This window comes from Phyllopteryx taeniolatus, chromosome 12, assembly GCF_024500385.1.
Source record: "Phyllopteryx taeniolatus isolate TA_2022b chromosome 12, UOR_Ptae_1.2, whole genome shotgun sequence".
NCBI lineage: Eukaryota > Metazoa > Chordata > Actinopteri > Syngnathiformes > Syngnathidae > Phyllopteryx > Phyllopteryx taeniolatus.
Window position 1 is genome coordinate 2,340,177 of NC_084513.1, and position 17,557 is coordinate 2,357,733.

General features: G+C 38.3%; 1 protein-coding gene across 6 annotated transcripts in view; it reads right to left on the bottom strand.

Moving 5' to 3' along the window:
• ankrd44 (ankyrin repeat domain 44) overlaps nucleotides 1-15,290 on the bottom strand; it is a 48,059-nt gene extending 32,769 nt beyond the window's left edge. For all 6 annotated transcript variants that reach the window (XM_061792984.1, XM_061792983.1, XM_061792981.1 and 3 more), the window contains exons 1-2: nucleotides 15,134-15,290; nucleotides 6,787-6,870 (exon numbers count right to left, since the gene is read on the bottom strand). In XM_061792984.1, the coding sequence (XP_061648968.1) occupies nucleotides 6,787-6,870; nucleotides 15,134-15,160 (111 nt within the window). In that variant the 5' untranslated portion in view covers nucleotides 15,161-15,290. The remainder of the gene's footprint in view (nucleotides 1-6,786; nucleotides 6,871-15,133) is intronic.
• Nucleotides 15,291-17,557: the final 2,267 nt, after the last annotated feature.

The following is a 17,557-nucleotide window of genomic DNA, read 5'->3' on the forward strand; positions in this document are numbered from 1 at the left end:
AAGGTATATAGTAATAATAAGAGGTTACACAGTATTATACAGTGGTATGGTATATAAATAAATGTCAACATAAGTGTCTATTTCTAAAGGTATGCAATCTGTTATTACTGGAGGAGAAAATGTATTCAGAACATACATGTGAACAGAAGTGCAACTGGATGGTTTACAGTAGTACCTAAATTTCACCGCAATAGGTGAAAATCCAAGCGATAGAGAGACCATATAAAAACACTTACTTACATACTTTAAACACATTTTGACTTATTAGAACACACTTTTTAAACACATTGTAAACGTAATTGAATACACACAAAACTGAAAGCATAAAATGTAAAGAAAATACCATATGTACAGTATTGTAGTGTCTGCGTACATATATATATATATATATATACACACACATATATACACACATATATATACACATATATACATATACACACATACACACATACATATACACATACACATGCACATATATATACATATACACACACACACACATATATACACACACACACACACCCATATACACACACACACACACATATATATATATATATATATATATATATATATATATATAAACATTTATGTAGGCGGCACGGTGGATGACTGGTTAGAGCGTCTGCCTCACAGTTCTGAGGTCTGGGGTTCAATCCCCAGAACGAGGAATATTTTGGTTTCCCGGTTCCCGGAGTCGCCGTGACTGATTAGTCTCAGCAGCCTTGGCGACGTCTCTACCAATGAGAGGGGGGTCTAACCAGACACTGAGCTGCAAATGATATGCAGCCTGTTGGTCGGAAAGTCCAAAAACTATTGAAACACTGCAATTAGACATTGTTCATCAACGAAAACGATTAACATACCATTGATCTTGTTATTCATTGAATATTTTTCTTATTTAACTCACGTTACTTTTTTTTTTTTTCCATGAAACCCTGACTGTGGGTCGTGTGCAATAAAGTGACATCCCAGTCAGTTCTGCTGTAAGTGACGCTAAGAAAAGCATTACCTGGTCTTCTTCTTTTGCAAGCCACAAAAGGCTCTTGTTTCTTGTGTAACTCATCACCACCACAATGAATCAAAACATAGATCTTATATTGTGGTCAGTAAGTTACTGTAAAAACTAGTGGCGCCACTGAGTAAATGATTCCTCATGAAGTGTCGGTACATGTGCCGGCACAGTTGACTGAAAGTATCGATGCTTCATGGGGCTTCATCTCACCATCACTAATTGTAACACTTCAGCTATTGGTTCATTTCTTGATGCGTCATTACACAAGAAACCACCTGCTGGCCATGTGTATAATCACAGGCAGCTGTATCTTTACCACTTACAGTATGTGCTGCGTTGCATTTTTGCGTCTTTTGGGCAATTATGAATGACTATGTATTATAAAACAATGTTTGACCAAGTAATTTCCCAACCTAGAGTGTAAAATATTTTATTTTGAATGTATTCTGCGTGCTTTAAATGTTCCTCTACACTGGTACGGCAGGTTGTATAATGTTTTTCTGTCACTTCGGGAAAATGGCATGCGCTTAAGAGGGCAGAGGATTTTCAAAGTGCTTATTTAGAAATAACAGTTTATCTTTTTTTTAAAGTTTTGTGATTTTTTTTAAAAATATATATATTTTTTTTTTAGCCGAATGAAGTATTGTTGTGATCAAATATCGTGGCCAGATATTGCTTTTGCTTTCAAAACCAACACTTTCATTTCACTTTCATGACAATATTTTGTGTTTTGGGGGCATTTTGGAATGTATTTGTGGAAATTCCGAGCCATTTGTGAGGTCACTGATGTCAAAATATTCAAAACAATACTTTAGTGGTCCATTATAACATTTCTGTCATCAAATACAGTGTTTTAATGGCAAAATATTGCATTCACATGAGCAACAAGCTTGTTTGAACAACCATTTTAATGATGACATAACGTTTTTTACGTAAATTGAATGTTTTTGTGGCCTAACACAATATATCTTCCATTAACAAATACACTGTTTTACTGGCAAATAGTGTTTTTGAGGAAATATACGATTTTCATAATTAAGAATGTTTGGAAATAAATAATGTATAAATGGCCAAATATTGCATTTCCCATTTTTTGGGTAAAATATTTTGTATTTTTGTGGATCTGTGGGAATGTTGCTCCATTTATTAGGTCACTGACGTTAGGAATGGCAATATGTTCTTGTGGTGTATTATAATCTTCTTGTCATAATCATTCACATGGGCAACTAGCCTATTTTATTAACAGTTTTAATGACAACCTTTTCGGCGTGGGGGTGGGGGATGGGGTGAAACAAGTACGAGTTTTTCAGAGAACCTCGAGTACACAAAATTATATTTAATTGTGACGGTCAAGGGATGCACTGAAAGCGAAGCGCACTCATTTGATTGAAGGAGCAGGAAGATGCGAGAAAAAAGGACAAAAAAAAAAACGAAAGGGTGGGAGCATTTCGAGCAGCAAGGCGAACACAGGTGACACTGAATCGTAACACGTCCGTTGCATAATACAACAGCAAGTCTCGTCTCACAAGTACGTCAATATCGCAACATCTCCGCTGAAGACACAGAATGCAGGGTCAGACCCAAGACAAAGTACAATTTCCATAGCGCAAACCAGTGAGATTAACGTTAATGTACCTTACTAAAATAACGTTAGCTCTGGGGAGGGCCAGGTTTCTGTTAATTATGACTTTCGTAGAATTTGTGGCTAGTTTCTTAAGATGGTGACAAATACAGTATGCCCGTGACTATAACATGACCTCATTCAGGGTGCTTGTCATATTAGTTAATGGACAGTTTTTCCTCAGTGTAGGCCAATAGTTAAGCGCTGTGAGACGTGGCCAGTGTACTACCATCTGATCTGTAAGTGGCTACATTTTGAGTTGTACTGTAGGTGGAAAAAATGATTGCGAGTGATGTGTTTGGTACTGGCACGTCTTAAGAGAAGGTTGTGAAACATGGCAAAGGTGGTCGGAGAGGACCATTGTTCATTGTTCCGTGCTGTTGTTCCCGTCTTTGTATATTTGTTTGTCGTATGATTTAACGATGTTACGATGGTTTATTGTGTGGCATTTGGTTGTACAAATGGTTCAGAGGTTGTTGGGTTTTTTTTGGGGGGGGGGCCTTCCAAGTGAAAAAGGAATACGTGACCAGTGGATAGGGAAAGTCAATTGTGGTCAGGTATGGGTGCATAGCAAGCATTCCAAACTTCCGGCCATCGAGACCTCAACCGCAAGTAACAGAACTAAATCTCTTACTCCCGAGAGACCTGAAATTAGATCATTCGAATTTCTCAAGCTTATCTACGTCACTAGCTAAGATCGCCACCTTCCTCTTCTGAGCCAGCGCTGTCAACATAACAAACACGTGTGCTCTCACAAGTGGGTCTTCTACACGGGGACAACCAATCAGAGGAAAGGGGGCGGTCTTCGCCAAATATGGACAAAGCGGATAAAACTGGGTCAAACAGCTGTCAGAGGGGCTTTTTCTTCACACTTGTATGACAAAACCAAGGTGTTTTTTTAAATGAAATTCACACTTTTATAAGCTAGCCCATGGTAGAGTCACTGTTTGGGGGTCAAAATAGCCTGGACGGCACGTGGCAGCTGCGCGAGTGCGCAAGGTGCTTCAGGGACACTGCGTCAATGGGAGTGAATGTGTTCTTTTGTAATACAGTACATAATTGTAAAAATGGATTACTAGGAAAATTATTATTTGTATCAGAATGCTTTAGATAAAACAATGTATGATCACACTGTGAAAATGGAATTTATTTAGTTTTGTAATATAAGAATAGATAAATTATTTTGTTAATATAGTCAGCCAGAGCTGCGAGGAGTGTAAAGTTATCAATGTCTTTTCACCATCGTTTCTGTCATACTATGTTGCGTGTTTTTGTTTGCACATTAAGGACAATAGTCCTGTTTTTGTTTGAATTTCTCATCTTAAAAGACACCTTGAGAGCAACAGGTTTTTCCTTATGTTTTTGAGATTGTAGGGTGATAGCTGCAGCTGGCTACTACTGTGGACTGATTGGGTGGCAACAATGGGAAAATGAAATGCCAGTATTTTGAGGGCAATAGCCCATCTGCAACATATTGGGGGGGGAAAAAGAACGATGAACTAGTTTGTTTTTGGACCGGTGAACTTAGTTAAAAATTTTGAATTATGAACGATGAACTGAACTAGTTGATTTCTGTAACGATGAAATGAACTTTGAACTAGTTTGCATCGAAAAAGAACTTTTCCAACACTGATCCTGTATTATTTCCGATCGCAATATACATTAAATTGCAGGTTTAAAAATTATGACAATATAATTTTTTCCCAATATCGTGCTGCCCTAATATCCACACTAAATTAGCATATGAACACCAGCACTTGCTGTGATTATGATCATCCAGTAACTTTGAGTTCGTAACTTCAACGCTAATATCCTTCGGGGAACACTCGGCAAGACCCAGCGGCCTATGAAGCAGCAGACTTGCTTAGCAGCTCAAGCCGACACAGGAGCAAGCAGGGCTGCTTGCTCAGCAACAACAACTCCCCAGTCCCCGGCACTCTTCGCCCAGCCACAAATTCAAATGTTTTAAAATTAACATGAATTATCGTCCGTTCTTATATTGTCCATCCATTCCTCCATTCTCTACACTGCTTATCCTATTCAGGAACACGGGGCACTGGAACCTATCCCAGCTTACTTCAGGCGAAAGGCATACTACACCCTAAACTGGTCGCCAATCAGTCGGAGGGCACATATAGAGACAGACAACCATTCAGACTCACAGTTACATCGTCACTGAGTGGGAACTGAAGCCACAATGCCTACGCCAGGATCAGGCCAATGCACCACTACACCATCAGTGACTTATATCGTTTAAAATAATAAAAAATAAAAATAAAAAAACATACAACAACAATATTTGAACCTGCATATCATTCAAGTTTGAAAAAAAAAAAAAAAAAAAAAAAGAGTTCACTGAGTTATCAACACCATAGTATTGATTGCACAACAATTAAATATATTTATACATTGCATCTCCTCTCAATCTCATAGTAGTTGTGTATTATTGGGAAAATAAAAAGGCATTCTTTCATTCTTATTCTTATTGTATATTACATTACATACATGAAGTTACATGCAGTACATATGGTATGTGATAATAAATTATGATCTGATATTAGTATAATACTATTTAAATTTTAATTGTATTTTATATGAATAAAAAGCCATTCTATTATACAACCAGTTTGATATAAATCACAATTATCAGACATGCAAACACCAAAGGCATGAAAAAAGTGACAAAAAAAACCCCACATTTTTAGGGGGGGTCTCGGGGTACCCCCAAGCTCCCGCAGAGAATGTTTTTTTTATTTTAACATAAAGTAAGCAATCTGGAAGACTGAAGAAGACAATAAAGGAAGAAATAAATTTTTAAAAAATTCTTCACGCAGAAAAACTTATTTACAGCGCTCAAGTACAAGTTGATGTACAAATTTAAGATTCAAATTAAATTTGCCCAGTTTATTTGCTTTTTTGTTTTAGCCTCCAACTTGAGCCAGGCCCATCTCCACCTGCACCTGATGCCCGCTTCAACCAGGGCCACGACCCACAGCACCCCAACACGAAAATACAAAAGACCAGTGCAACAAATACGACACGTGCTGATCTGATGAGCAATAATGCAAAAATGTAAGAGTAGCAATAGAGGAGGTCCGCTCCACAGGTAGGTAGAGTATCCAAACATTGTACTCAAGTAAGAGTACTGTTACTTGACAGAAATGTGACTCAAGTAAAAGTAGTGCTCCCAAAAAATTACTTAAGAGTAAAAAGTACATAGTAACTTCAGATTTATTTATTTTTAACCACAGCATGAACATCAATAAAAAAAAGTTTTTTTCTGCTCAACTCCTGTGGCTTATCCAAACAAAGCAGGTGCCGAGCGCACAGTCGGAACCCCAGGCCGCATATTAGTCCGCCGCGGAGTAATATTCACAATTGCATCTGTGTGTGGATGTGTGGAATGGATCTAGCTGCCTGCGTTCAAGGAGTATGAAACAGCCTATGACGTCAGCAACGGCGACCCCCCCGGGAAAAACTCATTGGATCTATATACGAGTCACGTAAATGCCCTATTTTGAGTTCAAAACGGCGAATTTCGCCAAAAGGCGACTGATTTGCATGTATGAAATATATAAACACAGTTTTACTGGCAAAATACAGTGTTTTGGGAGGAAAATTAAACAATTTCATAACCTATGTAGCTTTTTCGTAACCAGATATAGTGTTTTAATGGAGAAATATTGCTTTTCTAAAGCAAAACTACAACTTCCCTAGCCAATATGTGATCATATCTATTGTTTTGGTAGAATGTTGTGCCAAAATACAAGAAATTAGAGCAAATACAAGAAATTTGAGCAAAGTGGAAAAACGTCACAAGATTTTAATATTTTTGTCCATTTGTGAGGTCACTGATGTGGGTGGGCGCTCCGTTATAGTTTATTCCATAGGTTGTTTGATGGGCTTGTTCTTCAAAACCAAACTCATCCAAAATACTGTATGCATGATTGATTGCTTTGTAAACTGGGAAACAGAAAAAGGCTTCCCACAACTGGTTACCACAAAGCTAGAACCACACAAGTGTCCAAAATGAAGTGGTCTAGTCGCACCTTTGATTGATTAGTTAATTGATTGAAGGACAGTCCCAATACTTGTGCCCATAGGGTTACTTGTAGAGTTTCTTAGTAGCACCGTAAAATGTTCTCACCAGAGCGTTGATGTCTTCAGACTTGTATATGAGCATTCGGATCTCCTCGGCATCTCCGCTGAAGATGGCCTGGATGAGTGGAGGCTGCAGAGACGACAGACAATGGACGCATCGTGACACACGTGCATGTGATCGACACGAGAGCATGACTGTGTCTGTGGAAACACGAGCTGTGCTAGCGTGTGACCTTCCGGGATGGCAAAAATGTCCTTCGCCACTGCAACAGCGGGCTTATCAATGCGGGAATATTTGCAACGAGACGCATTTTTGTCAATCAAGATTGTGCGCGTGTGTGTGCTTTGCGTGTCGCAGGGCCCTTTGTCCCTGAAGCCCCTATTTTTGTTCCTGGATGTCAGACGAGAAGTAAATAGAGGCTGTTAGCAATGCAATACTCTTTTCTGTCATTGGTAGCATGTTATTGACATACATACTGACAGTCATTGGGCAAGTTACCAAATGGAACCATCATCAAGCATGATGACAGCAAATCTTGTGGGATTGCTCAGTGAGCCTCGAGAAAACTGTGAACTGTGTTTTGCTTTTTCCGTATATTTTTGTTCAACACATAACTTTCAACAATAAATATATGAATTTACATGCAGAACATTTGGCTGGTTTACAATATTTTGTCCTTTTGTTTTGTTTAACTTAAAACAGAGTGGCCGATTTTTGCCGATTTGAAAAAGGCTAATATCAGCAGATTAAATCAGCCAGCCGATTAACCGGTTCCAATGAAGTTGAGACATTGTGTTAAACATATTTATTTATTTTATTTAATGTACACACTGATAAACTTTATTGTTTTTAGAAAATAATCATTAACCAAGAATCTTATGGCTGCAACACTTTCCAAAAAAGCTGGGACAGGTGGCAAAAAAGACTGAGAAAGTTGAGGAATGCTCATCAAACACCTGTTTGGAACGTCCCACAGGTGAACAGGCTAATTGGGAACAGGTGGGTGCCATGATTGGGTCGAAAAGGAGCTTCCCTGAATGCCTCAATCGTTCACAAGCAAAGATGGGGCGAGGTTCACCTCTTTGTGAACAAGTGCGTGAGAAAACAGTTTAAGGACAATATTCCTCAACATACAATTGCAAGGAATTTAGGGATTCCATCATCTACGGTCCATAATAATCATCAAAAGGTTCAGAGAATCTGAAGAAATCACTGCATGTAAGCGGCAAGGCTGAAAACCAACATTGAATGCCCGTGACCTTCGATCCCTCAGGCGGGACTGCATCAAAAACCGACATCAATGTGTAAAGGATATCACCACATGGGCTCAGGAACACTTCAGAAAACCAATGTCAGTAAATACAGTTCGGCGCTACATCCGTAAGTGCAACTTGAAACTCTACTATGCAAAGCAAAAGCCATTTATCAACAACACCCAGAAATGCCGCCGGCTTCTCTGGGCCCGAGCTCATCTAAAATGGACTGATGCAAAGTGGAAAAGTGTTGTGTGGTCCGACGAGTCCACATTTCAAATTGTTCTTGGAAATTGTGGATGTCGTTTCCTCCGGGCCAAAGATGAAAAGAACCATCCGGAGTGTTATGGACGCAAAGTGCAAAAGCCAGCATTTGTGATGGTATGGGGCTGTGTTAGTGCCAATGGCATGGGTAACTTACACATCTGTGAAGGCACCATTAATGCTGAAAGGTACATACGGGTTTTGGAGAAACATGCTGCCATCCAAGCAACGTCTTTTTCATGGACGCCCCTGCTTATTTCAGCAAGACAATGCCAAACCACATTCTGCACATGTTACAACAGCGTGGCTTCATAGTAAAAGAGTGCGGGTACTCGACTGGCCTGCCTGCAGTCCAGACCTCTCTCCCATTGTGTGGCCCATTATGGAGCGTAAAATACGACAATGGAGACCCCGGACTGTTGAACAGCTGACGCTGTACATTAAGCAAGAATGGGAAAGAATTCCTCCTACAAAGCTTTTATTGAACGTTTATTGAATGTTGTTAAAAGAAAAGGTGATGTAACACAGTGGTAAACATGAGCCTGTCCCAGCTTTTTTGGAACGTGTTGCAGCCATAAAATTCTAAGTTCATGATTATTTGCTAAAAACAATAAAGTTTATCAGTTTGAACATTAAATATCTTGTCTTTGTAGTCTATTCAATTAAATATAGGTTGAACATGATTTGCAAATCATTGTATTCTGTTTTTATTTATGTTTAACGCAACATCAAAACTTCATTGGAATTGGGGTTGTAAATATATGCAACAACTTTAACGACGAAGGCGAGTCATACGCAAAAAGAAGCTAACACAATAATTACACCTTAAGGCAATAAGTGTATGATAACTATAGAAACAATTTCAACTTACTGCTACACAGAAAAGAGGCAGGCTGTCCAGTAAGAATAAGAAATCCAACCATTTATTTAATGTTATAAGGCTTTTGTTATTAATTCCAGCAGGTGATGTATCATTCTGCAAACACACTTCCTGTTCACTTTCCTCTACGGGGTTGAGCAGATTTACTTCATTTTAGTTTTATTGTGAAGGTAGGAATGTTAAAATTGTTGCTTTAAAATTGCTGCCTCTAGAGTTAAAGGTTTTATGATGCCACAGTTTGACTCAAACAGATAAATTTTATTTCCATTCATTCCTATGGGAGAAATTGTTTTGAAATTACACCAACTTGGAAGTCAACCAGTGATTGTGTTTCACTTTTACTGTGTTATTATTATCTTTCAATGATGGTCACAAAGGTAATGGAAAGTACAGTACGGATATATTGACTCGCTGAAATACTAATAAGAGTCGGTACTAATAAAAGTAAGTATTTCAATCAGTGGCCAATAAAGTGTTACCTTTTTTCACACTTGTTTTAAAGGGCCAGCGTACTATTTCTATATTTCTAAACTCTTGATTACTTTTCAGTTGTTGTGACTTTAGGCCTTTCCCATCAGGGGTAAAACAATATAATAAACATCATCATCATACAAAATACTACACTGCAATATATATTTTAAAAAATTCAACTATTTTTGAGTAATATCCAAAAGTTATTGTAAAAATCTGGTCTATCTCAATCCATATCGGCCAGTAACTATCTCCTATATACGATAGATAGATAGATAGATAGATAGATAGATAGATAGATAGATAGATAGATAGATAGATAGATAGATAGATAGATAGATAGATAGATAGACAGACACACACACACATACATGTCTACGTATTTAAAACAGAGGTTTTATTTGTTTTTAGAATCGCATGGACGACCACAGCAAATGCTTTGGCAAATCAAGAGGCTTTTTCCGATAGAAAAGAGTTGAATCCCTGCAAGTGCATTGAATCTAACAACTCAAAGTAATGATAAAGTTGTTAACTGTCGGCCTGAGAGCAGCTAATATGCTCTCTTGCAGTCAAACTTCCTGCCTAACTTCCTGTTCGCTAACCCTGGCTTTCTGCGGAACGACAGAGCGGAAGAGCGGAGTGTTTCACTTCTGCTTTCAAACGCACCAACAAACCGCTTCCCCTTCTTCTCAACTTCTATGATGCCACACGCTGCCCTTCCCCATCGCATCATCGCCATCATCATCATCATCATCATGTGCAGTGCCTTACGTCTGCTGACTGGCACACACTACACTCAGGAAAAGCTTATCGTCAAACTAGTTTCTATAGCGCCTGTCCTCATTGTGGTAGTGGGTGAGCTGGAGCCTATCCCAGCTAACTTGGGGCGAGAGGCCGGGTACACCCTGGACTGGTCGCCAGCCAATTGTAGGGCATATTAGAGAAACAACCATTCATACTCAAATACACGTATATACACACACATACATGTATATACACATACATACATATACACAAACATATACACACAAATACATATATACATACATATACACATACATACACATATATATATATACATACACACACATACATATAGATATACATATATGTATGTATGTATGTATGTATGTATGTACATACATATATATATACACATACATACATAGATATATACATATATATATATATATATATACATATATATATATATAGATACATATATACATACATACATATATATACATGCATACATATATATATACATGCATACATATATATATATATATATATACATGCATACATATATATATATATACATGCATACATATATATATATATACATGCATACATATATATATATATATATACATACATATATATATATACATGCATACATATATATATACATGCATACATATATATATACACATACATACATATATATATATATATATACACATACACATATAAAGATATATATATATATATATGTATGTATATATCTATATGTGTCTGTACGTATATATATGTATATATGTGTCTATACGTATATATGTGTGTCTATACATATATATGTCTATATATATATATATATATATATATATATATATATACATATGTATATACACATATATATATATACACATATATATATATATATATACATAAATATATATATGTATATATATACACATATATATATATATGTATATACATATATATATATGTATATACATATATATGTATATACATATATATATATATATGTATATACATATGTATATACATATATATATATATATATGTATATACATATGTATATACATATATATATATATATATATATGTATATACATATATATATATATATTGCGCTGGCTGCTGTATATGGTTGCGATGCAACTCATGTGCCTTACGTTTTAATATTTCCAGTGGGTAACTTTGCTTTACGCCTTAATCATTAATGTTGATACTGTTTACAGCGGTTAACTTCTTTCTACACTTGTATGCCAGACAATAACGTTCAAATTGCATTGAAATGATTGCCTGTAACGGTTCAATCAGAGCCACAGTTAGTTTTACTATTACTATTTCCGTGATGTAAACACATCAGATGGTTGTGCAGCTCACACAGTGTGGCCCATTTTGCTCCATAAAACAAACCGCCTTGTCGTTCATTTCTTCAAAGGCCCGAGGAACGGCCTAGCTGGCTCATCTCATACTCCCCCCGGGGTCAACAACACACTTGTGTTGGCCCGCGTCTCTCCACAGCTCCCAGGCCAATGACTTCCTGCGCTTCCTGCTATATTCCGAACTATGGGAGCATGCTGGGAACAACCATTGACTTTTTTTTTTTTTCAATGTGGTTCGTCATATTGTAGTTGAAGGAATATCTCTGTCTAGCCACCACTAAAACCACAGAAAAGAAAAATCTCTTTGGCTGAGGAACCCCGTTATCAGTCATCGTCATGTTGTCTGAAAATAACAGGAAGTCTCACAGTTTGGAGTTACGTAAAAGAAAATAAAAGTAAGTTATTCTTGCCCTGCTGCAGAAGGATGGCGCTGCACCACGTTGGGAATTTCTGCAATGGTGGAAACACGAGCCCTAGGCCTTTTGGGAATCAGACACAGGGCCACTTCCATTAGGTAGACCTGAGCAATAAGAGTCATCTTTTTCTTATAAGCCGAATGTCTAAATATTTTTGTCATCCGTGAAAGCCACTGTTTATATTTCATTAGTTGTATTTGTTAAAAATCTGCTTGTCCGCGATTGTTCACTTTTTAATAAATTTATTTTTAGCGTTTTTTTTTTGTTTTTTTTTTAAATCAGCCAATCCAAATACTTTTGTTCATATGCAGAGGGCATTGTTTTATATTTTTATAAATTAAAAAACTACCTGTTTAATTACTTTTAATAATTACAGGCCATTGTGTTTTGGGAGACTTTGTTTTTTTATTACAAATCTGCTTATTCCAATTGACCTTATACTTTATTTTGAATTCAACTTATTGTTATCATTGTTTTTGTTAATCTACTTGTCCAATTACTTTTTCCTCATACTTAGAGGCCATTGTTTATTCTTTTTAAATTTATTGTTATCATTATTTTTTTTACTGCCTTTCCAAAAACCTTTGCTCATACTTAGAGGTCATTGTTTATTTTTAATAGGGCCCAACTGATATAGATTTTTTTATTTGGCAGAATAAAATTCTGGTAACTGATTAATCAGATGATTAATTTAAATAATAATAATAATATAGATAAACGCTGAAACTGTACGAAAACTTTTGTTTGCTTGAATGTCATTACATTTGTCTTATGTAGTGAAGCGTAAGTGTAAAAAAAAAAAAAAAAAAACAAATAAATAAATAAAATTAAAAAAAAGAAATTGGCAAACATTGGTCGATTTTTTTTTTTTGCAGATTTCTGGGGGGATTGTTTGTTTGAATGTCATTACCTTTGTCTTATGTTCATTTTCTGAGCCGCTTCTCCTCACTAGGGTTGCGGGCGCACTGGAGCCTATCCCAGCTATCATCGGGCAGGAGCCGGGGTACACCCTGAACTGGTTGCCAGCCAATCGCAGGGCACATACAAACAAACAACCATTCGCACTCACACTCACACCTACGGGCAATTTAGAGTCTCCAATTCATGTATGTTTTTTGGGATGTGGGAGGAAACCGGAGCGCCCGGAGAAAACCCACGCAGGCACGGGGAGAACATGCAAACTCCACACAGGCGGGGCCGGGGATTGAACTATGAGGCTGACGCTCTAACCAGTCGGCCACCGTGCCGCCTGCTGTAATGTCTTAATGTGTTAAAGAAAGAAAATCAGCAAAAATCGATTTTTGTCAACTTCGAAAATCTTTCGGTCAATGAATCTGCCGGGCCCTAATTTTCCGCTATCTAATATCTATTAAAAAAAACAGCTTGTCCAATTGCTTTTGTTCATACTTAGAGGCCACGGTTTATTCATTTATTCTAATTTATTATAAGGATTGTATTTTCATTATTATTGTAATATTTTTGTTACCAAAATTCAGGGAGTTCTCCAATGAAGCTGCTGTCCCCGGGAACTGATTTTGGATAAGCGGAAGTAAATGGATCGATGGATGAAGGTGTAGCTAATGAAGTGGCCATTGGGCATCCATATATAGAGAGAGGTGGAAAAAGAGAGGGCTGTGTTGCATAAGCACCTCGCTCGTTTCTTCTTTTATGTGAGCAGGATACACTAACTCGGCTGAGGAGGAAAAAACTGTCCGCAGATATTTAACATATCTATGAGAGACTTGAAGAAGCCAGTTCGACAGATTATTCTAGAACCTGCTCTGCAGCATTTTGGGGCCTCAAGTTTCTGCTCTGGAGTGCAAAAAAAAAAATCGCAGTCGAAGCACTTTTTTTTTTTTTGGTGAGGTCTTGAGGTGCTTAAGTGCTTATAAGCGCTAAAGAGAATCATGTGATGAAGTGAAACCAAACCTTGCACACATCTCTCTGTGCATTTATTGTACGGATGCATTCACACTTATGCCATTGTGCGTTGGAAAGAGAGTATTTCCATCTTTTGTATTTTTGTTTTATTTTTAATCGGGGGGCGGGGGGGGGGGGGGGCACACAAAACTTGCTTTTCTATTTTTCAGATAAACAGTAGCATCTCGCAAAATGTGGAGATACTGTTTATGATTTTCACTGGATGGTGACGGATGCAAAAATATTACACGCTCAATGCTTCAGCAACAATGTCTTAGAGCATTTTCGCAAATTAAATATTGAGCTTGTTTGGGATTGGGGAAATTATTATGAAAAATATATTAAAACAGAGATGCAAGCAAAAGATCAAAGCATGCAGTCAGATTGCTGTTTGAGCCCAGTCACTGGAGGGCATATTTACATTGTATTGGGACTGCTATGATATGTTGTGAACGACAAATAAGCGTTATAGTTCTACTTGGGGAAATACCAAGAAACAGTTGGGTTGTTTTTTGTTTTTATCGTGCGGCAGGTGTATCGCTGTATCACTTAATTTTAAAAATTATTAAAATTCCTTTCTTTTCAGGAAAAAAATGATAATTCTATGTATTATATTACTGTATAAATTCTAACACATGGGATTTTTTTGTATTTTTTATTTGACTTGTGTGTGGGGGGACATTCTAGTGGTTTCCAATAAATGCATTTTTAATCAATAAAGGCGCCTCTCAATAATAAATATTACAATATACTCTTGACGGATACAGCACTTGAGTAACGAAATTTTAGCAAGAGGATCCTTCGGGTCTTATGAATGCTCTAGTCGTAATTTGGTTCTACAAATGTGATTAATTAATGAAGTCAATGAAAAAAAAAGGACATGAACACTTGCTATCAAGTCCCTGCACTTCGGCTGCAGAATTCTGGTTAAAACGTGACATTAGTCGAATTGTTAGAAAATGTGGTTTAACGTGTTGCGGTTGCGTGTGAAAGTGAAGCGCGGAGCTCGCTAGATGCGGGCAGGCTAAAGCTAGCGACGGCTAGCGGCTCTACCTGGTCGGCCAGTTTGAGAACAGCCATCTCTGGCTCGGCTCCGGCGGCTCATCCACGCCCGCCGACAGCGCTGCAATCTCGGGGCGATGGTGGCCGCGAGGCCCGCTCCTCCTCCTCCTCCTCCACCTCCGCCTCCGCCTCCTCTCCGCGACCGAAGCGTAGACGGTGATGGGAAAAGGCCGAGCCCGCTGCAAGCCACCGAGGCCGGCCGGCCGGCTGCTGCTGCCGCCGAAAACGCTCGCTCGCTCCAACAGGCAGGAACCGCGAACAATCCACATGGAAGTCGGAGGGCTCGCTCGGGAGTCTTCGGCCGCAGAGGCTCGCACCGCCCCGGCGTGCAGGAGGCACAAGGCGCTCAGAGGAGGCGAGTCGAACGGGAGGAAGGATAAGGCAGGAAGTTGGAGGCTGCCGCTGTTCCCCTGTTAGATGCACAAGAGGCGACCTCAGCATCAACAAACCCAACGTACGCACGCCTCTCGCTGCTGCCATCAAGCGGCCAGAGAGGGAACCTAATAAACACTGGCCACTTGATTAGGTCCACCCAATTTTCATTGACACTTGTCACCCAAATCAGTAGCCACAATACAAAACATGGAGTTAAATTCATATATTTCTTTCATTTTTATTTTTTTAATCGGGAGGGGGTGCTAGCCTATGGAGACACCCGGGACAAATTATTATTATATTCTAACCTAACCTATTATAGTTTCTTTTGTTGTTGTTTTTTTTTAATATTACCAATAGCATATATATCGTTATGCATTTGCATTAGTATTTTTTCAAGTGTGCACGTCAACCCCCAACACCCTATGTTGCACAATAGAAATATAAATGAATTATGATACAACCCCAATGCCAATGAAGTTGGGACGTTGTGTTAAACATAAAAACAGAATACAGTGATTTGCAAATCATGTTCAACCTATATTTAATTGAATACACTACAAAGACAACATATTTAATGTTCAAACTGATTAACATTGTTTTTGGAAATTAATTAATTAACTTGGCATTGTATGGCTGCAACACGTTCCAAAAAAGCTGGGACAGGTGGCAAAAAAGACTGAGAAAGTTGAGGAATGTTCATCAAACACCTGTTTGGAACATCCCACAGGTGAACAGGCTAATTGGGAACAGGTGGGTGCCGAGATTGGGTATAAAAGGAGCTTCCCTGAATTTCTCAGTCATTCACAAGCCAGCTCTTTGTGAACAAATGCGTGAGAAAATAGTCGAACCATTTAAGGACAATGTTCCTCAATGTACAATTGCAAGGAATTCAGGGATTTCATCATTTACGGTCCATGATATCATCAAAAGGTTCAGAGAATCTGGAGAAATCACTGCATGTAAGCGGCAAGGCCGAAAACAAACATTAAATGGCCGTGACCGTCGATCACTCTGGCGGGACTGCATCAAAAACCGACATCAATGTGTAAAGGATATCACCGCATGGGCTCAGGAACACTTCAGAAAACCAATGTCAGTAAATACAGTTCGGTCCTTCATCCGTCAGTGCAACTTGAAACTCTACTATGCAAAGCAAAAGCCATTTATCAACAACATCCAGAAATGCCACCGGCTTCTCTGGGCCCGAGCTCATCTAAGATGGACTGATGAAAAGTGGAAAAGTGTTCTGTGGTACGGCGAGCCCACATTTCAAATTGTTTTTGGAAATTGCGGACGTCGTGTCCTCCGGGTCAAAGAGGAAACGAACCAGAAGGCATCATTAATGCTGAACGGTACATAGAGGTTTTGGAGAAACATATGCTGCCATCCAAGCAACGTCTTTTTCATGGACGCCCCTGCTTATTTCAGCAAAACAATGCCAAACCACATTCTGCACGTGTTATAACAACGTGGCTTCGTAATAAAAGAGTGCGGGTACAAGGCTGGGCTGCCTGCAGTCCAGACCTGTCTCCCATTGAAAATGTGTGGCGCATTATGAAGCGTAAAATACGACAACGGAGACCCCAGACTGTTGAACAGCTGAAGCTGTACATCAAGCAACAATGGGAAAGAATTCCTCCTAGAAAGCTTCAACAATTAGTGTCCTAAGTTCCCAAACGTTTATTGAATGTTAAAAGAAAAGGTGATGTAACACAGTGGTAAACATGAGCCTGTCCCAGCTTTTTTGGAACGAGTTGCAGCCATAAAATTCTCAGTTAATGATTATTTGCTAAAAACAATAAAGTTAATCAGTTTGAACATTAAATATCTTGTCTTTGTAGTGTAGTGTAGTGTTAAATTAAATATCGGTTGAACATGATTTGCAAATCATTGTATTCATTTTTTATTCATGTTTAACACAACATCCCAACTTCATTGGAATTGGGGTTGTACATCTCGTGCACTGCATCATATTGAGAGCTGCTCCTAATATTTTGAATGATCCCTCCATCTTCTTCCGCTTATCCAGGGTCAGGT